The 19,310-nt window shown below is 38.3% G+C and overlaps 1 protein-coding gene across 4 annotated transcripts in view; it reads right to left on the bottom strand.

The window, feature by feature from the left end:
- Nucleotides 1-16,901, bottom strand: part of gnb1l (guanine nucleotide binding protein (G protein), beta polypeptide 1-like) — a 53,781-nt gene extending 36,880 nt beyond the window's left edge. For 2 of the 4 annotated variants that reach the window (XM_079871561.1, XM_079871559.1), the window contains exons 1-5: nt 16,813-16,901; nt 5,371-5,530; nt 4,715-4,843; nt 3,891-4,053; nt 639-731 (exon numbers count right to left, since the gene is read on the bottom strand). In XM_079871561.1, coding sequence (XP_079727687.1) covers nt 639-731; nt 3,891-4,053; nt 4,715-4,843; nt 5,371-5,530; nt 16,813-16,873 — 606 coding nt within the window. In that variant the 5' untranslated portion in view covers nt 16,874-16,901. Of the gene's footprint in view, nt 1-638; nt 732-3,890; nt 4,054-4,714; nt 4,844-5,370; nt 5,531-14,748; nt 14,786-16,812 lie in introns of those variants that run through there. The other 2 variants (XM_079871560.1, XM_079871562.1) reach the window with 2 other exon arrangements.
- Nucleotides 16,902-19,310: the final 2,409 nt, after the last annotated feature.

Raw genomic sequence — 19,310 nt, 5'->3', positions numbered from 1 at the left:
TGTCAGTACCTCAAAAGGCAACACTTGGCAATGCCGAAATTTAAAACAACAACTATTACAAACCTGGGAAAATCTGACACTGCTTCTAAAGTGGGGGAGGGGGATTCATTTATAAAGCCACTAAACTTTATCATCACACATTATATTGTTGAAAGGCTATTATATTTTGTGCAGGCAATTAGCTCTATTTGTTGTAAATGTAAATGTCACTGCTAAATGCCTATACCTATAAATACCTATTGTGGTATATATACTGACGCCCCCAACTCGTAAACTCGGGAAAAGCAAGAGCTTCCCATTTATATTTATGACATTGTGGTGATGTTCAACTCGTGAAAACAATCTTTTCTACATGACTTGAATGCACTATAACTACTGTACTTTTTTAAACATTAGAATGGTGCAAGTAATCCATTAAACCTCAACAGTGCAAAAAGATATCTCAGTTAAAAAACCTAATTTATTTATAGATTTAAAATCTAAAGTTAATGAAAAATGTAATAGACTAATAATGCCAGCATTACATAAAACAAATCACTTTCATTCTCCATAATTTATATGGTGGTGGCTGATTTTTAAGTAATTTTTTCCCCCAAGCACACTTCCGGACATATGTAGGGGAGTGTCGTGACTCTTACCTGCCACATCTTCATACACATGAGCATCCCCAGCTTTGAATCTGGTTTGAGAGTGCACACTGGAGTCCAGCTCCTCATATCCACCACGCTCACCTGAAAAATATCACACACACATTAAAAGCTTCAAATTTTTAGTGTTGTATTTTTCTCAAGAGCAGTTTCAGAAAAACATTCTTCTAGGTTTACAGGAGTCACCACTGTTAATGTTGAAATACTGCAAGTTGAATGCACATCCAGACTAAAATTAGTGATACCCTCCAAATAATCTATATTCAAAAGAATGCACTGCATAGATGTGTATGAGACAACAGTCCTGTAAGTTTGCCATGATGCATGTTCACAGGTGGTAAGTGAGTGCAGACAACATTGGGCTGTTTGCCAGCAGCTTCCCACTTTCCTGCGCTCTGCCTGTCTCGACTCGTTGGACTCCAAACAGAGGCAATTGGTTTAAAACACAACAGTTTCCAACACAGAAGGGCCACGACCATTAATAATAATAATAATAATAATAATAATAATAAGTAACTGACCCACTAATGTTTCTGACTAACAACATAAAAATGGTGCGATGACCATTGGTGAACATGCATAGAGATTGTCTCAAAATGCCCAAAATGTCAGAATGCCATTGCATTTAACAACAAAATATCAAAACAAGAGGCATTTGCGAATGAATGATGATATACAATTGACCTCAAGGTGATTTTTAGTGGATGTATGAAGTCAGTTCTCCTAAAGTTCATACAGAACTAACCACAGGTGGAGTTCATCACATTATCCATGAACATGATCTAGTAGTGTTTGACACCCAGAAAGTTTCCTTTATCCACTTTATCTCAATTTTGAACACTTTTTGGTGACATCTTATGCTTGAAAAGTGCGCTTGGTTTAATATATTATCTAATGCAATGACTTTCAATGTTTCAAAGTGTCCAAATGCTTCTGGGGTCACTGTATATGACATACATACAATGTAATAACCCCTGAGTAACTGGTCCAGGCCCATATGTCTTAGGCTGATTGCAGAGGCAGCCATGATTAAGAATCATTCTAATCAAGTTCAATTTAACATCTCTGACTTCAGACCAATTCATATTTTAACACTAAGACACATCTGTACGTTCTACATGTGTTTACGCCTGTAACTATAAACAGTAGAGAAGGGCAGCTCTCATCCCCCCAGGTTAAAGAGAGAGAGAGAGAGAGTCGATAAATAACAGCGAGTCTATTAATTAAAGCCCTACACTGTCAGCCTCACTGGAACGCTAAACATGAAAGCCTCCAAAAACACCGGAAGACACAGATGAGGTCGAGTTCCGGACTCCCAGCATGCCTTGCAGCATTGTTATTTGTTTTAAGAGACGTATAGTGGTGTAGTTTGCCTGCAGTTATCTTGTGACGGTTATTACCTTGACAGGCTTTTGACAAGGCCTTCATTAGTTAGTACAAGGTGGGAGGGGGATGTAAGAGTGCTGTAAATGCCAGACCTAATGTTTCCATATGCTTGAGTACTATGGGGAAAAGAGTACACTGGGTAGTGCACACTACATTGCATATCAAGTTATATATATGCTCCTATACCCCTTTTTCGCCAAAATGGTAGATATTTAAACTACGGAAGTTTGTTTCCGCCACAGAATAAAAACAAAATACAATAACTGCGACTTTATATCTCGCAATTCTGACTTTATATCTCACAATTCTGAAAAAAAAAAAGTTGTCAGAATTGCGAGATATAAACTCACAATTGTGTGTTATAAATTCTGAATTGCGAGACATAAACTTGCAATAGTGAGAAAAAAAGTCAGAATTGTGAGATAAAAAGTCACAGTTCGCTTTTTAATGTTTTATTCTGTGACGGAAAAAAGCTTCCGTAATAAACACTTAATATCAAACATTATTTTAACTACTTTATTAATTTAATATTTTTATTATTATGTATTTAAATAAACATGTATTGATTTTTTTTAAAATACATAGAAATATAAAAATTAAGATTATTTAAAGATATATATATATATATATATATATACACACACATACATATATACACATACATATATACATATATATAATATATATATACACACATATATACATATACACATACATACATATACAAATATATACACACACACACACACACTCAGTATATATAAAATAAAATGGGAATTTGAAAAAATTGATTTTTATTTCTCAGCTGTTTCTTGCAATGTGACAAAAATGGAAAATGTGGCTTGGAGCATCGACCGCTTACACTGACGTCAGCTTTGTTGATTGTAACGGTAGTGATCTAGTTTGGTTTTGTTTCAATATAACAGTGGCAGGGGGCATGGAGTGATGAAATAAAGAGGAAGGGAGATAGATGCATTTGGAGCATTGTAGGGAAAAGGACGAGGATAACAGCAATATTGAAGCTCTGTGTTAGGTCTGGCTGCAGGGTTGCTGGTAGCTGAAGCATGGTAAATGTAGATCGAGTGACAGCTCAAGCTCTCTCAAGTGAGTAACTGGCAGACTGAACAGTGAAACATGAATCTGGATGCAATAAAAGCCAGGACAGAGCAGAACTCACACTCTCTGCTCTCTGTTGTCTGCTTGACTGCCCAAATCACACCTCCGGTCTGACTGAATCTTACCTAAAATGACCACTACCAACTAGAATCAACATGATTTAAAAATTAAAGTCATAATAACACTTGCCAAAATTACAGTAGAACCAGATTAAAATAATTCTAACTAGTAGTTGTTTAACATACAGTACCTGCAATGCTTGGTTATTGGTCGATATTTAGCAAATTTTGAAATCTGATATTGAATTATATATGAAACTGCTTGGTTAATTAATTAAACATACACTACCATTCAAAAGTCAGAGGTTGGTAAGATTTGTGGGCAGTAAGCAGCCATTTTCACTGCGGCACCCGGGGAGTGATTGGGGGTTAGGTGCCATGCTCAAGGTTACCAGTCTGACACTCTAACCTTTAGGCCATGACTGCCTCTAAAATAAACGAATAAATAATAATTGTAATAATTAAAAAATATACAGAAATATGTACAGAAGGTGTGGTTTGCCCAGGGCGACATGCAAGCTAGAACTGCCACTGCCATTGAATTATAGAATCTTTTTATTGGTCACTGGCTAAAATCCAACTTTTGATGACAGTACCTTAAGCAACTAAATTTATTCCGGAGTGTTGGTGGGCACTGTCCTGAGATGTGTGTGATGAAGCTATTATCTCTGCAGTCACTAACCTCCTCCATATGTTCTGTGGGGTGGGCCAGTAGAGCGGATCCGGGCCGGGACTCCAGCAGAGAGCACTGACTGAACCCCACACTGCCCGTGAGGAGAGAGTCCGTCACTGTGCTGCGGTCTTCGGACAGATCCCACACACACACCCGCATGTCTCGACCCTGACTGACAGCCACAGACACAAACACACGCACAGCGGAACAAAACACAAACCTATCATAGCAATCACACTGAAAATCACATATGAATTGAACCAGTTTGGCCAGATCTTGGCCTAGACTAAGACAGTAGAGAAAGGGGACTGAAAATGGAAAACAGAGAAGGGGAAAGTGATCCACACACAGTCCAGATTTGAAGTGGAGGCCACAGTCCAAGTCTCTCCTGCATGAGCATCACAGCTTAACATATTTGATGAATGCGCTTTAGATGGTCACATAATAATGCACAGTTTGATAGGCTACATGGTGACACATCTTAGGCCCTGTTTATATGTAGTATTAAGATGCAGTTTGGTCAATCTGATCACAAGTGGATGGCGCTAAATTCCAGAGGTAGTCGAAAACGCATTCGACCAGATTGCTTTCATAGTGTAAACGCTCATGTGGTCGAAAGCGTTCGAACAGCAAAAACAATCCACCAACTCTCTGCCTACTGACTTAATGTGTAAACATTACGGGAAGTGCATTAAACTTGGTCAGTTTGAGACCCAAGTTTGGTTTGAAGGCGAAAAACTTGCAAAGCACAAAGTTCTCTCACCAGGTGATCCGATCGACCAAAAACACTTAATACCAGGTGTAAACAGGGCCATACCCCCCCTCTCCTCTACCTGATGAGGCTGCTGCTGCTGTCTTTGAAGGTGTGGAGCCAGATAACAGAGTTCCCGGCATGGCTTTCTAAAACATGTTCTGCTCTCCTAGTGGTCAGGTTCCAGACATGGATTGCACCTTTACCTGACCTAAAGCACACAAGCATCAAGATTACCATAAACATGACAGTTTTAAAGGAGCTGTATGTAAGAAATGTATTTCAATTAATCATAAAATGGCCCTGATATGTCACTAGACATTAAGAAATCATGTTCATTTCAAATACTTATATCACTGACAACAGTAGTATGGCCAGGATATTGTCATTTAAAAAGTGAAGTTGCAGCCCTCAACTGATGTTGATGTTGTCATCTTGTGTTTTGGCTTGAAGCGCCGCCCTCCACCTATCTACCAATCACGAAGTCAGTAGTGTTTCGGCATCCGGGTTGCCAGCTCTGCTCTAGTTACCACAGCTGCAGCTACAAACTGCAGCCTACGTTCCTGCTGGATCCTGCAGCCTATCTGGCAACCTCGAGTCAGGGGGAGGGGGAGGGGATACACCGCTCTATACAGTCATTTGAAAGTGATTGCAGTACCAGTTTTGGCCACAATCTTACATACAGCTCCTTTAAGGCAACCAAAATGTTGAAGGTTCATATAATAAGTTGGCACCAACCCAGAGTAGAGAAATGGTGGTCCATCTCTACCACAGCAGAAGTGAAGGGTGTTCACTGCGGCCCCTGAACCCCTCAGGATGTACAGCGGGTCTGGAGGAGGGCGAGACATCACCACAGTAACATCAGTGATCTTTATCCTAGGATTTTGTAGCAGTTTGCCTAAAAAAAAAAATCAAATCCTGACATTCAAAAAGAATAGAAAAATGTATCGACCACATGACCAGCACAGGTGGAATTTGTTTACACAACTTACTCATAATTATTAGCACCAGCCCCTATGAATACACCGATATCTCTTGGTTAACACTGTAAACACTAAAGGCCTTTTGGCAAAAGGAAGATGTGATCATGTTATTTTTTCCCCTTGTCTTCCTTCTCCTTTGTAAACCCTCTTGCTCAATACATCATAAATCATAGCGAGACAACTTAATCACTGTAAACAGACTGGAAACAGTCTTTTTAATTTTTATTTTCATCAACAGCAAAAAAAAAAGGGTTTCAAAGCACATGCGAGCGCAAACGGCGCTGATGGCTGCAGGGAGGGCCACAGTGGAGATGCAACAGACCACAAAAATCCAGACGGAAATTAGACGATTAGATGTCAGCGACAAATCCCTTTCAAACGGCCGCAAAAAGCTACATCTGTTGAGGTCTTCATAAAAGAAAACGTTCAAAATTTGACACATTGATGTGGTTTTGAACCTGCAAGACGTCATAAGATGTCAGTTTCAAGTTTCGACTCACCTTAGAAATGCTTCAGGTACTTGACACAGAGAAAAGTTTCATAACCATAATATAGAAATGAAACCATTTAAAAGGGATGTGAAAAATTACACCAATTAAACTGAAACACAATTAAACAAAAAAAAACTACATAACCACAGACTGAGCCAGGTTTGTCCTTTGAGTGGTGACTGATATTGCTGATTTAAGATATGGAGCCGCTCGGTTAATGAAGACCCTTCTGCTCAGTGTCATCTCTGGTCACCTCTGCCCTTGCACTGAAACCGGACCCACAGGTATTTTGGGGTAGCTCATTTCGGAAGGTTAGTGGTTAAATTGTGCATGTTAATCTGTCAAGCGGAGATTCTTCACTGCCCTACCTTCCTAATTAAGAGTCGAGCCCCCAGCCGCCCCATATGAACCCCTCACAAAGGGGACAGTCACTAAACGCCCCTCTAGTTTCTTACAGGAGAGCTGGGAGGGAGGCAGTGGGATTAGAACCCGTGACTATCAGTCGCCATCAGGCCTGTATAGGAGCCAGACCCTGTCTACTGCACATATAGGGGTTGAAATTAAAACTCTGGTTTGGGGAACTGCCTATGCAGCTGAATTAGATCTTAAACTAAAGCCATTTACCTTAATAGTGCAGTTAGAAATGATTGAAAATGGCCAAAAAAATTGCAATAGGGCCTTTAACTTGCTAACTCTGACCCCCTTTTTTGAGCATAGATCTGAACTTAAATTCATGAATGCTTTGGAATACAGGTTGGTCTCTTTTTAAAGAAGACACTCGGAAGATTATTGCATACAAAATACTGAAACAATGTAAATTGAAATAATGCATATTGTAAAAAGTGCTTTACAAATAAATATGACTTGACTTTATACACATATAATTATACAAACATGACAATTTGGCTTAAAGAGCAGTGACAGTCTCCAGCCACAAGGGGATCATGGGTAAGTGAGGAATACTAATACATCTTAAACTAGCTTCTAGCGTTAGCAGTTCGCCTAAAAAAAAAAAAAATCATTTTCATCAACATTCAACAAGTAGTACTGTTTTCCTTTTCTTTACGGTTTTTTGAATATTACCTTTCATGCAGTGTGTAATATAGCTGTATGTGAAAATGTCGGTTTTAAAGATATATTTGTACGACAAATAATTGTTTTGTCTCCTAAAAGAAAGAACTGATTCTGAACTGTTGCAACTGTTGTTGTCTTGTCAGCAATTCCAGTCTCACTTCCTGTTACATACCTACACAAAAATGTAACAAATTCGCATAATGTCAGCAAATGGTCTTCATAGGCTGCCTGCGAACGTCGTAACTTTGACCCACTCTCAAACACTGTAGTAGTAGCTGAGGCCTGGAAAAGTTGTCGACATGCACTTTGCAGGCATTTCAAAAGTCAAGTCAAGTCAAGTCACATTTATTTATATAGCCTTTTTAGAATACAGATTGTTTCAAAGCAGATTTACAGAGATAACAGGAAAAAAATGCAAAAAAGTTTGTTTCCAGAAGAAAATAGCGTCACAGTTTGGCTTAAGTAGCCTAAGTTCAGTGATGTTTGATTTTTGTTTTAAAAAAGTTATTTAGTTCATTTATATATATATAGCCGCTATGGAGTAAATCGTGACGTCATCGTCCAGCTCAATTCAGTTCTTGTATAATAGTGTCAATGCAGGCAGATCAATATTATTGTTGAATATTAAATGTTAAATTTAATGTCCCCAACTAAGAAAGCCAAGCCAATGGCAACAAAGGTGGAAAAAAGGCGACAGTGGCAAAGAACCAAAACTCCATCAGGGCAGAATGGAGAAAAAAAACCTTGGGAGAACCCAGGCTCAGTCGGGACGGCAGTTCTCCTCTGGCCAATGAACGACCAGTGTATGATTATGATTAAATTGTCAAAACCATGAGGACTCTCGCTGGAATTGAAACAGAAAAACCGACGCCATCTTTCGTATCATTGTGTATACGAGGAGGAAGCTTGATATTCAGATATGGTAATACGCATTTCCTTTCCAACACGTGCTGTGAGCTGTAGACCCACAATAAACTGGGCTGTCCGAAAGGAGGGGTTTAGAGAGACTGAGTTTTCGAACAAACCATTTTAAGACTCTTTGAGAAATGAGGTGATGTAGACTTTATTATGGGAAAATTAAAGTGTTTTTTGACCTTGAATGGGATGCATGGAAATTGATTGTAGAAGGCCTCCTGGCCCACAAAATAAAATTAAGAATTTCAAATAGGATAATATGGGCACCTTAAACTTTAATAACCCCCCTCCCCCAACCAACCAAAAAAAAAAATAACCTGGAGGAATGCACTATCGGACGATCGTCCATATGACAGTGAGGTTTTCATAGGTTTAAAGAGGATTAACATGCCCGTATTGTGAAGTTCACTGACACACGGGTCTGGAAACACATATTCTCGTTGTGCAAACACGACGCATCAAAACATACCTCTGCCATACGGTGCTGTCAGTCAGAGATAGAGAGAAGTAAAGATATGGATGGAGTGGAAAAACAGGCTGAGGAACTAGGCCAAAGAGTCAAGAAAGATCATTATTTCATAGAGGATAGAGACATGGATAGAGACAGAGGAGAGCAGAACGCATACAGTGTTATGGGGGTGTTCATTTGCTGGCATTAATAAATTGTATAATGTATATTTCAAGGGATACGTCTCCCAAAAATAAAGATTTCATCGTCATTTTTTCACCCTTATGTCATTCCAATCCAAAACTGTATATATAAACTTATTTTGAAACTATATCGGGTGCAAATGACATTGATTGAAAAAAAACAAAAAAAACACCAGGGTTAATAAATTATGATTTTTTTTAGGGTGAACTATCCATTCAAGAGTAACAAGAGTGAGAGAGTGTGATATAGCTTTTCTACAAAACTTTTGATATCAATTAAAGCTCCAATATGTAATATTTTTTCACCACAAGAGGGCGCAGTTTCCAACAATAACAAAGGCGAAGCTTGATGACGCTATGAAGGAGGTGACGATGGGAGATGTCGTTTTTAATGCGTTTTCACCATCTAGCGATGTATCTAAATGGAATTAATGAATCATGATCACGGATGAGGTATCTCGTGATATAAAGGATCACGTTTTTGTATTACCTGTATGTCTGATCGTATTATTTTATGTCATCATAATTAATGAACTGCAAGGAACGTGAAATCTTATGCTATATTATTACAGGCATGTGGTGTAATTCATATCTATTAAAATCATCTTTACTGTAACTATTACATTACTTGTACAATAATAAAAAAATTTATTTGCTTACCTGTCTATCAATACACTCGCGAGAGCAGAGTCTCTGTCAAGTCCAAGATTGTCGCGCAGCTCTCTCCATCTCGAAAACGCCTGGCCGATATTTATCCGAGTTTTATTCCTCCGTTTGTCACACAGTCTGCGTGTAATCGAATATGGATGCTTTCGTTTTGTTGGCACTTCAATACTCGCCAAAGAGTAATCATGATCCATAACAGCTATAACCATACAGTATATGGCTATAACGCTATAACCACCACTTCTGCATTTGACCATGTGATATTCCGGTGTGGTGGAATATCACATGGTCCACACCGGAAAAAAAGGATAGTGCGGACATTGCGTCACTGAGAGGCGACATTTCTTTTCCGGGACGGACAGTTATTTTAAAATCGGAATTTCTCTGAAATAAAAAATCTTTGGAGACTTTTGAGATATTGTAAGTACACAACTGGAGGAAATATATCACACTGTGCAAGTTATTTTCGGAAATTTTATTACAGAATTGTTACATATTGGAGCTTTAACTGATATTTCAGACAATATTTGTTTATTTTTTGCTGTTAACAAAAATACTCGAGTTACAATGTTGCAAAATACAGAATTGGAATTCTAGCCTATATAGCAAATAAACAAGTGGAGTGAATCATAAAACAGTGAAAAAGTTCCCGTGCTGTTGAGAAACTCTTGTTCTCCACAAGTACTTGTCACAAGTTATCCCATTAAATTAGTGGACTGTATCAGTTATATTTATTGGCATTACAGCATCCATCAGCCAACATGCTCTCTAGATATTTGAATCAGCCAATAAAAACCCCATATTGGTCAACCACAGCAGCACTAACCAGTAGACTATTAAGAGAAGACTACTTCATTTACCACAGTTACCACTTTACTCACACTGACGTTTCAGGAACGCTCAGGACATAACACTCATTGAACATAAGCTCTGAAATTAACACTTATTTAGCAAGTATACATTAAATTGATCAAATGTGTAAAGACATTCACAAAAATATTTGCATTTCAAATAGATGCTGTTCCTTTGAATGTTCTATTGGAAAATATTAGATACCACAACTGTTTTCAACATTAATATTAACAGGAAATGCTCCTAGAGCGCCAAATCAGCATAATATAAAGATATCTGAAGGACTTTTTTCTGTATTTTTGATATCCATCCAAAAAAATCCATTCTTACCTCACGCAAGATATTTCCCTCAACAGTGATATAATGTTATTACATCTGACAGCAAAGCCATGATTATGAGTCACGATCATTGAATCATAATTATTATGAAAGTCAATATTGTGCATAATTATTTAGGATCTGTAATTAAATGTACAAGCAAAAGCAGATATGAAATGAGAATGCCTGTTTCTGATGGGAGGAAAGAGAGAGCGTTTTTCAGCTCTCTTGGTGTAACAGATAAGACAGCTCCAGTAATCTGACTCTAAGACTCTGGATAAAGGCAGTTTGTCTCTTCGTGGGCCGTCTGTCAACACCTGCTTGGTAATTAGGCCTAATTATGAGAGAGAGTTCGCTTCCCCTTCATGTTATTAAATAAGAAGCAGCCACGTCAGCCAGGTATCTCTCAACACAGGCAAAGGGCTGGCGACCTTCAGATCAAACACAGGCTCTATCTGTGCCCCCTGCGCTGCGACTTTTACCGGAGGAGGGGGAGCAGCAGTCATTTTAATGTGGGCTTCAAAGATCGAGGATAGGCGGTCCGCATTCCTCTCTCTGTGGAATCAGTGGATTCAGTGATGGGCAGCCACACACCTCTGCCCAAACCACTGTCATGTGCTGCCATTCATAAATAAGCCCAACTAAGATCCTGCAGATTGTGGGAATACAGAATGTGATTACTGCTGCCCTCGTGGAGCAGGTGGATGCCATCTTTAAAGCGCTGCTGTGACAAAGCATTATGGGAAACTTAAAAAAAAAAAAAGTCTGAGAAGGCGGCTTATTACCTTGCGTTTGATTTTCAGGAGCTGTGCACTTGTGGTTAGTGCATTGAGGTGTGCACACAGGAGATGCAAGTTAAGTTCTAGCATTATTATTTTGTGTTATCCATTTTTTTCCCTGTAAATAAAACCGTCGCAAAAGGCCAAAAAGATTGTGCTATTACCCATCAGACTTAGGGCTTTTTCATTTGTTTTACTGTACACCAGGCAAAAATTATGCAGGCTTAGACGGTGTGTTCACACTTTGCAGATATGGTTTAATTAAAACGAAAGGTGCAACTGCAGTTCGTTTGAACTGAATCGATGTGCATGCAAATTGGATTTGCTTTCGCAGTGCAGAAAACAGCGTCTTCTTGACATGTCGATAATAGGAACCAAACCGTTCCAAGCCTCAGCTACAACTAGTGTTTGAAAGCATGTCTTAAGCCACGTTTCCACCACAGGAACTTTCCCCAGGAAGTAGGAACTTTGGGGTGGTACTCGGTTTGTTTACACCGCAGGAACCAGGGTCTAAATGAAGTTACGGGGAAATATTTACCCCTCTGAAAGTCCCTGCTCACGAGGTAGTACTTTTTCAAAGTTCGAGATGGTCCTCACTGCAGAACACAAAATCCAGGGGGAGGAGTTGGATCCAGATCCAACTCCTCCCACCTTACATATACCTAAACCTACCCCTCTCCACCCCCTGATCCCTAAACCCACCCCTAAACCTACCAATCTCCACCCCTTAGATCTGGATCCAACTCCGCCCCCTGGATCTCATGTACTGCAATGAGGTGCTACTGCAAAGTTCAGGAACTTTTAGGGGTGGGACTTGGGTGCTGCTGAACATGCTGATTGGTTGAGTTCATGCTGTATTTCATGCCGCAGTCCATGATTGGTTGACTCAGCAACATTTTATTCAATCACCATCTGTTGCGGTGTGTGCAGTAACAGTCGTCTGCTATTCGAATCAACAATGGAGTTTAAAAAATACGACCGATGACGAGATTCAGGCTTTATTAAGCTTAAATTCAGAGGATGAAATCCAGTGGGAACTGTAAAGTCGCGCGCAGTCCTACGTCACCGGACTATAAGCCTAATCTTCATGGTACTTTAGACCGCGGTGGAAACGCGGCTAGCTACAGGTCTGGGGGAAAAAAGTTCCTGGGACAAATTGTTCCGGGTAATTTCGGTGGAAACGCGGCAAAAGTAGAGGTTGTTTGCAGGCAGCCAATGAAGACCCTAGATGGGCATTATGCACTTACATTATTACAAACCTACATAGGGTTGTGCAGGAAGTAAGGCTGGAATTACTGACGACTCATATCAGGCAGTTTTTTTTTTCTTTTGGGAGACAATAACTCCATTTATTGTGCACTTTGACCTTTGTAGAGCTTCTACATAATAATAATAATAATACATTTATTTTATATAGCACCTTTAAAAGTTGCTTTCTCAAAGCGCTTTACAGGCAAACATAACAACAGAGAAACTACACACTTTAAATACAAAAATTAACTTTAAAAATGTCAGTGTGAACGCTAAGTGAACTAGGCTAAATATTTAATTTTCTTTTTTGATCCAGACCAGAAAAACTAAGAGAACTGAACAGATCATTTTAAGACGCTAAACTCCGGGAAAGTTTTCAGTCCAATGATCAAACAATCAGTCCAAAACAGCACTAATGTAAAGAAAACCAGGCTGATTACATCACAGATGGCAGAGAGAACAGAGACTCACGTTGCGTTTTAAGTGAATTATTCATTCCAGTGAGTGTTTCGCTTTAAAACATGACCTCTCTGTCATATTATGTAATTGTTTCTGAAGAGCGCAAGCCCTCACGCATCGCTGAACGAAACGTCAAGACATTCCACCAATGTATGGCCAGATGATACGCAAACCGCGTTTCTCGGCTAAAGCAAACCAGCGTCTCGCTAGTAAAGTTTCACAGGATTAGGATTACAATCAAATTAAATACGAGTAGTACAGCAAGCATATTATAATTTTAAAATTCGTTGTGCATAGAGTTCATTTATCCAAAAAAAAAGATCTTCTTAAGAAGATCCAGTCAGTAAGCAAACACATAGCAACATGCTAACAACCACTCAGAGAACCTTAGCAACTGAATACCAATGCCCTGGAAAACACCAACAACCATTTCACAGACAAGCACCAGTCACAATTTAAAAATCCAGTTTGGGAATGTTATCAAATGTTTGAATGTAATCCAATTTTTGTGTGTGTGAGATAAAACATGAATGAATCATAATAAAAAGAACATAAAGGGAGTAGAATGACTTTGATGGCTGCGTGCTTGAGCTGTGGCCTGTACTCCCTGGTTTTAATGATATCATACCTCGGATATTAGTCATTCTTTTCTTCATTCTTATTTTGGACTTCATTGACATTTCCACCTCACCGAGCCCAACACCCACATACTCATTAGTCAGCGTTTCTTTCGACCCCCCCTCGTGCCAAAAAAAGTCAAATTCTCCAGTGGAGGAAACAAATGTGGCGAACGGGCCGGCAGGTCCATTCTAAAGCTCAGTTAAACAAACAGAGGAGGAAGTGCGGGGTACACACACACCCTTTATTGTGCTGCCGTGAATCGGTAAAGGAAAACGGAGGGAAGGGGGGAGTATCTGGACTGGAAAAACAGCTCTGTGGAAGATAGAGAGCTGAAGTCAGACACAAGTGCTTCCACACCCACTGTCACTCAAGCTGACGGAGGCGAGCGACAGGCCTCATTGTTCCTGCCCATGGCGTGAATGCCACGCGGAGGCTGACACAGATAAGGGCTGAATGCATAGCTGCGTGTGAGGGAAGTGATGGTGGCCACTTTGTCTTTGCACCCGGACTTAAGGGGCTTTAGAGCTGATTACCAAAGAGACCTGCAGGTAACATGTTTATCTGTGGACATTATCACCTGCTTCCTTGCAATGATGTATTGAGTGATACTGAGGTTTACTGGACAGACAGGTTCACGTGCACTTGCTTAAGTCACACTTAAACTGTATGCATTTAATTGCATTAAATATAAAATATGAAAACACATGGAATCTGCAAACAAATGATGCATAACTAGTAACAACATGCATCACACACACACCCTAGTCAATTTCAGACATTTCACTGCCTATCCCACAATAGTGTTTTTGGTTTTGCAGTGGACAGAATCAAAATTGTGCCTTTTGGAGTGGTTTAAAGGAGCATATCTATATATATAAAATTTTAGTGACTACATTTTTGCTTGGTTGTCACTAGAGCTCACTGAAATCTGTTCTAGAGCACCATAGTACATAAACATAAACGTCTTTACTGACATTTTTGATCAATTCAATGTGGCCTTGCTGCATAAAAGTAGTATTAATTACTTCAAAATGTTTACAAAATAATCTTACTGACCTCAAACTTTTAAGTAGTGTTCCATGACCTGGAATTTGACATACAATTAAAATAATAAAAAAAGGTAACAATTTCTAAGGGTCCATTTATTAACATTATTTAACTATGTAAGTCAACATGAAATAATGAAAATTATGTATTATCTGTGTTGATGTTAATTTCAACATTTACTAATACGTCATTATACAATCAAAAGTTGTGTCAGCATTATTTAATGAGCTAACATGAGGTAACAATGAACAGTTGTATTTCTGTTCACTAAAGTTAGCAAAGATTAATAAATACTGTAACAAATCTATTGCTCGTTGTTAGATAATGTTGATTAATGCATTAACCAAAGCAAATATTGCAAAGTGTCACCAATACATTTACTCTAAGTGTTATTTTTCAATGTTTCATTTCTAATGTCTGATAAAACTCTTTTACAGATATGCAAAAGTCCAGTCAAGGGATTGATGAGGCTCTTGCATGATTAATTTGAACTACATGAATATTAATAATAATAAAAATGTATTGCTTGCATATCCTAAACATCCTTAGCACTCAAAAAGATGTATATTTGCTGCAATGCTGAAAAAGAACTGAACAATGGAAGTGAGTGACTATACTTTGTGTTCTTAAAAGTTGCAAAAGCACTGTACTAGATCATTAGATATGACTCTGTGATACCACTGGCTGCCAACTCTCACGCATTCAGCGTGAGACTCACGCAATTGACACTTTTCACACGCTCTCACGCCACACATCCATTTTCTCACGCACAGAAAAATTGCGGAGCAAAGAGGTAACCTACTTTTAATATTAAAGTCATTCTCAGCTCTTAGATTTCGTCAATTTTATTACGAAATTCAGACAATAATACGTTTGGCGCTTGTAAATGTGACAGATCGCTGAGCGCCTCAGTTGAAGTGCACGTGAACCGATCATCTGTTACTTTTTTATTTAAAGATGCAGTACAACTTACCGAAAGTATACATAATATCGACCAATTAGTGTTTTTCAACCACGGAAAGAGGTCAATATAACAGCAGGAGAACAATTATGTCACATAACATTACATTTACCTCAGGAAAGCCATTTAATGACCATAGCATGTTAACTGAATAGAAAAAATAGCTAGAGAGGAGATTTTGCTGAGCACTATATTACAATTTATTATATATTTTACTTATGTCATTAAATAATTGTTATTATAAAAAAACTGCATTATATTTAATTTGTTATTTTTAACCTTTAATAATACCAGCAGATTGGGCCCTCTATGTTTACAGCATTAGGTGACCGTGAGATTATTTTTTTTTAAATAAAATTAAAATATCGGAATAAATTCCGATAATCAAAATCGGAATCAAATCACAAGAATGGAATTGAAATCTTGACATTTTTGTCAAGCAATAATAAAAACTGTATCCTACCAGTCATTGTACAATGTAAACATTGTTGTCACTAAACTTCATAAAATTCTATTTAGTTACCAAATGTCTTGACAATCACAATCACATCCCCCCTCCCCCCATGGTGTTTTTAATGTACTGTTTTGCTTGAAAAGCCAAAAAAAATCAAATATTGAAATGCCAGTTTGATATTTCAGTAGATTGAATGCAATATAAATGCAAAGACTTTCATGCGTTAAGCGTTGCTTTTCGTGGCCACAATATGCATAAATACAGTTTTACCACTTTGTGTCATCACGTTTACCACGAATCAGACATTAATGGTAATCCCATATTAGTCTAGATGCAGTATGGATTATAGCTTGTAACTGTCCGAACCCTACAGTCCAGACAAAACAGATCGCTGATGAGTCTGACAGCATGACTGCAGTGGATGAGTGAAGCATTCAGTGTTGACAGCTGTGATAAACCACTGACAGCTTCATTACACGCAGAAACCTGCTCTCACTGCTCACATTATCGCATAAACACAACCAAATGAAGCATTGATAAGCACAAAACAGCGCGCGATGTAACAACATATATCCGCGAGCGATTATTTTGCACGGAATCATCAGTAAAAGCTCAAACAAACATTGCGCAATCCGTTTTAGGAATGTAAACACGGTACCTGTACAAACGGCGGAATCCCGCGTGCGACGAATGGAATCAGAACATGCGACAGCGAACATGAAAAGCCCCGTACCGGAGGAGAGCTGTCTTCAGCATTGCCTGAAAGAAAACAAAGCTGAAAAACAAGTTTGATCTAATTTATTAACCTTACTTACCAACAAGTAAAAGGAGAGCAGTCTCTCTTTCTCACTTGCTTTCTTTCGCAAAAGAGTGAAAAATAGTATTACATAACAATTACTAATTACTCTGCTATTTAAAAAAAAAAAAAAACATCCACCAAAATGTTCAATGTCAATTGTTTATTGACTGGAAAGTGATAATTAGCCTAAACAAGTTTATTTATTTATTTAGGCTATTTATTTGACAGTGGTGGCTGATAGCAAATTAGCAATTTGGAAGATCATCAAATAGTGGGAGAATATTTTTAAAAAATCTTTCTGACATTTCGATTATTTATTTAATCTTTTTTTGTTTTGTTTAGGGGTGGTTGGATTGGGGGATGTAAAAAAAAAACCCACTTGCATCACAATAGCTGTGATTGTCAAAACATTTGGTAACTAAACAGAATTTTATTAGGCTAAGTTTCGGGACAACATGTTACAATGTTGACATGGTACAATAACTGGTAGGCAACTGTTTTTATTATTGCTTGACACAAATTTCACAATTTCATTCAATTCAATTTTTGTGATTTGATTCCGATCTTTCAATATTGATTCCTTTTGGATAGGCTAAATATTTGGTACAGTAGATACATGTTAATTTTTCTCAAGAAAAATAGGCCTATCACCTAATAATGTAAACATATAGAGCCCTGTCAGCTTATTAAAGGTAAAAAATAACAACTCAAATTAAATATAATGCTGATTTTATTATAACAACGTTATAATATTTTAATGATGTAGGCTAAGTTAAAATATAATAAATATTTTATATAGTGCACAAATTTAGCAAACTACTCCTCTCTATAGCTAATTTTACTGAGGTAAATGTAATGTTATGTGACTATTGTTCTCCATCTGTTTTATTGACCTCTTTCCACGATTGAAAAACACTAATTGATCGATGTTATGTATAAGGCATATTCATTTCTGTAAGTTGTAGCCTACTGTATATCTTTCAACATGTCTAGTTTATTCGTGTTTATTAACTATTAACTATCGGTTCACAGCCGTCTGTCACGTCATTTTTACAAGCGCCAAAATTGTATTTATTGTTTGAATTTCGTAATAAAATTGACTGAATCTGAGAGCTGAGAATTTGTTTCATATCAAAAGTAACCTGCTCTGTCTTGTCTGTCGGTGTCAGTGTCCTGCTTCACGATTTTTGTCTGCGTGAGAAAATGGATGTGTGGCGCGAGAGCGTTTGAAAAGTGTCAATTGCGTGAGTCTCACGCTGAATGCGTGGGAGTTGGCAGCCCTCACCCTCAAGTTTTCCAAACCTGTATGAATTTCTTTTTTCTGCTGAACACAAAAGAAGTTATTTTGAAGATATGGGTAACCAGACAGTTGATGGGTCTGACTGACTTCCATAGAATATGGAAAAATGTGGAAGTCAATGGGGGCCATCAACGGTTACCGACATTCTTTAACATATCTTGTTTTGTGTTAAGCAGAAGAAAGAATTTCATGCAGGTTTGTAACAACTTGAATAAATGATGACAGAATTTTCATTTTTGGGTGAACCTTTAAGGATTTGAAAATCATAATAAATAAATGAGTGCTCTCCTCCAAACAATTTGAGAAGCTTTAAGAGTCTTTCTGATTTTACTATTATGGCATCATGGTCATGTTTTTCTTTGGAGTACCAAGTGAAATGCTATGATGAAACTGCCTAAAAATGACACAAACCCTCTGAAAAGTCCCCTTGCTCGGTATAGAGCAGCTATACTCTGCAAACAGTTCAGGTCTTTTTTGTTTCCCTCCTCTATTTCATCCTTTCTCTAATTGAGAAACCGGGAGGGGGAAAGTCCACTCTAATCCACAGAGCACATAGCCGCCTTTCATACTTGCACCGGGTGAGAGAGAGACCTTTATTTGTACGTTTCGATCATGGAGAAGAGGTTTCAGGCTCAGCTGGGTCTGAGCAAAAAGATTAGATGTAACCAGAGCAGTTTAAACCTCTTTAGAGGCCCTGGATTAGCTCAACTGAGGGTTACTCCATCTCTCCATGCATCTCTTCATCTCTCTTAAATGAGACAATAAGATCCACAAGGACACAGGTGCTGCGCAGAATGTTGAAGGAATGTGAGGCGATCTATAGATGAGGAAATTTAAAGCATTAATACACTTTTTTTCAAGGTGGTTCTGAAAATCCATCACGGTGAGAGTCTCAAACAGCGTGGGAACAACCTACCAACACACACTTCTCCACTCCATCTTTTAATAACATATAACTCTTTCTATTTCTGCACTATACTGTCCACAGAATCAGAATGCAATGCACTTGACTTATGTTCAGTGTGACAAATGAACTGAATTAAGAACAATTTAACTT

The sequence above is a fragment of the Squalius cephalus genome (genome assembly GCF_949319135.1).
Source record: "Squalius cephalus genome assembly, chromosome: 5".
Classification (NCBI taxonomy): Eukaryota; Metazoa; Chordata; class Actinopteri; order Cypriniformes; family Leuciscidae; genus Squalius; species Squalius cephalus.
The sequence above is the reverse complement of the archived record's forward strand: the minus strand, read 5'-3'. Positions and strand labels throughout refer to the sequence as shown.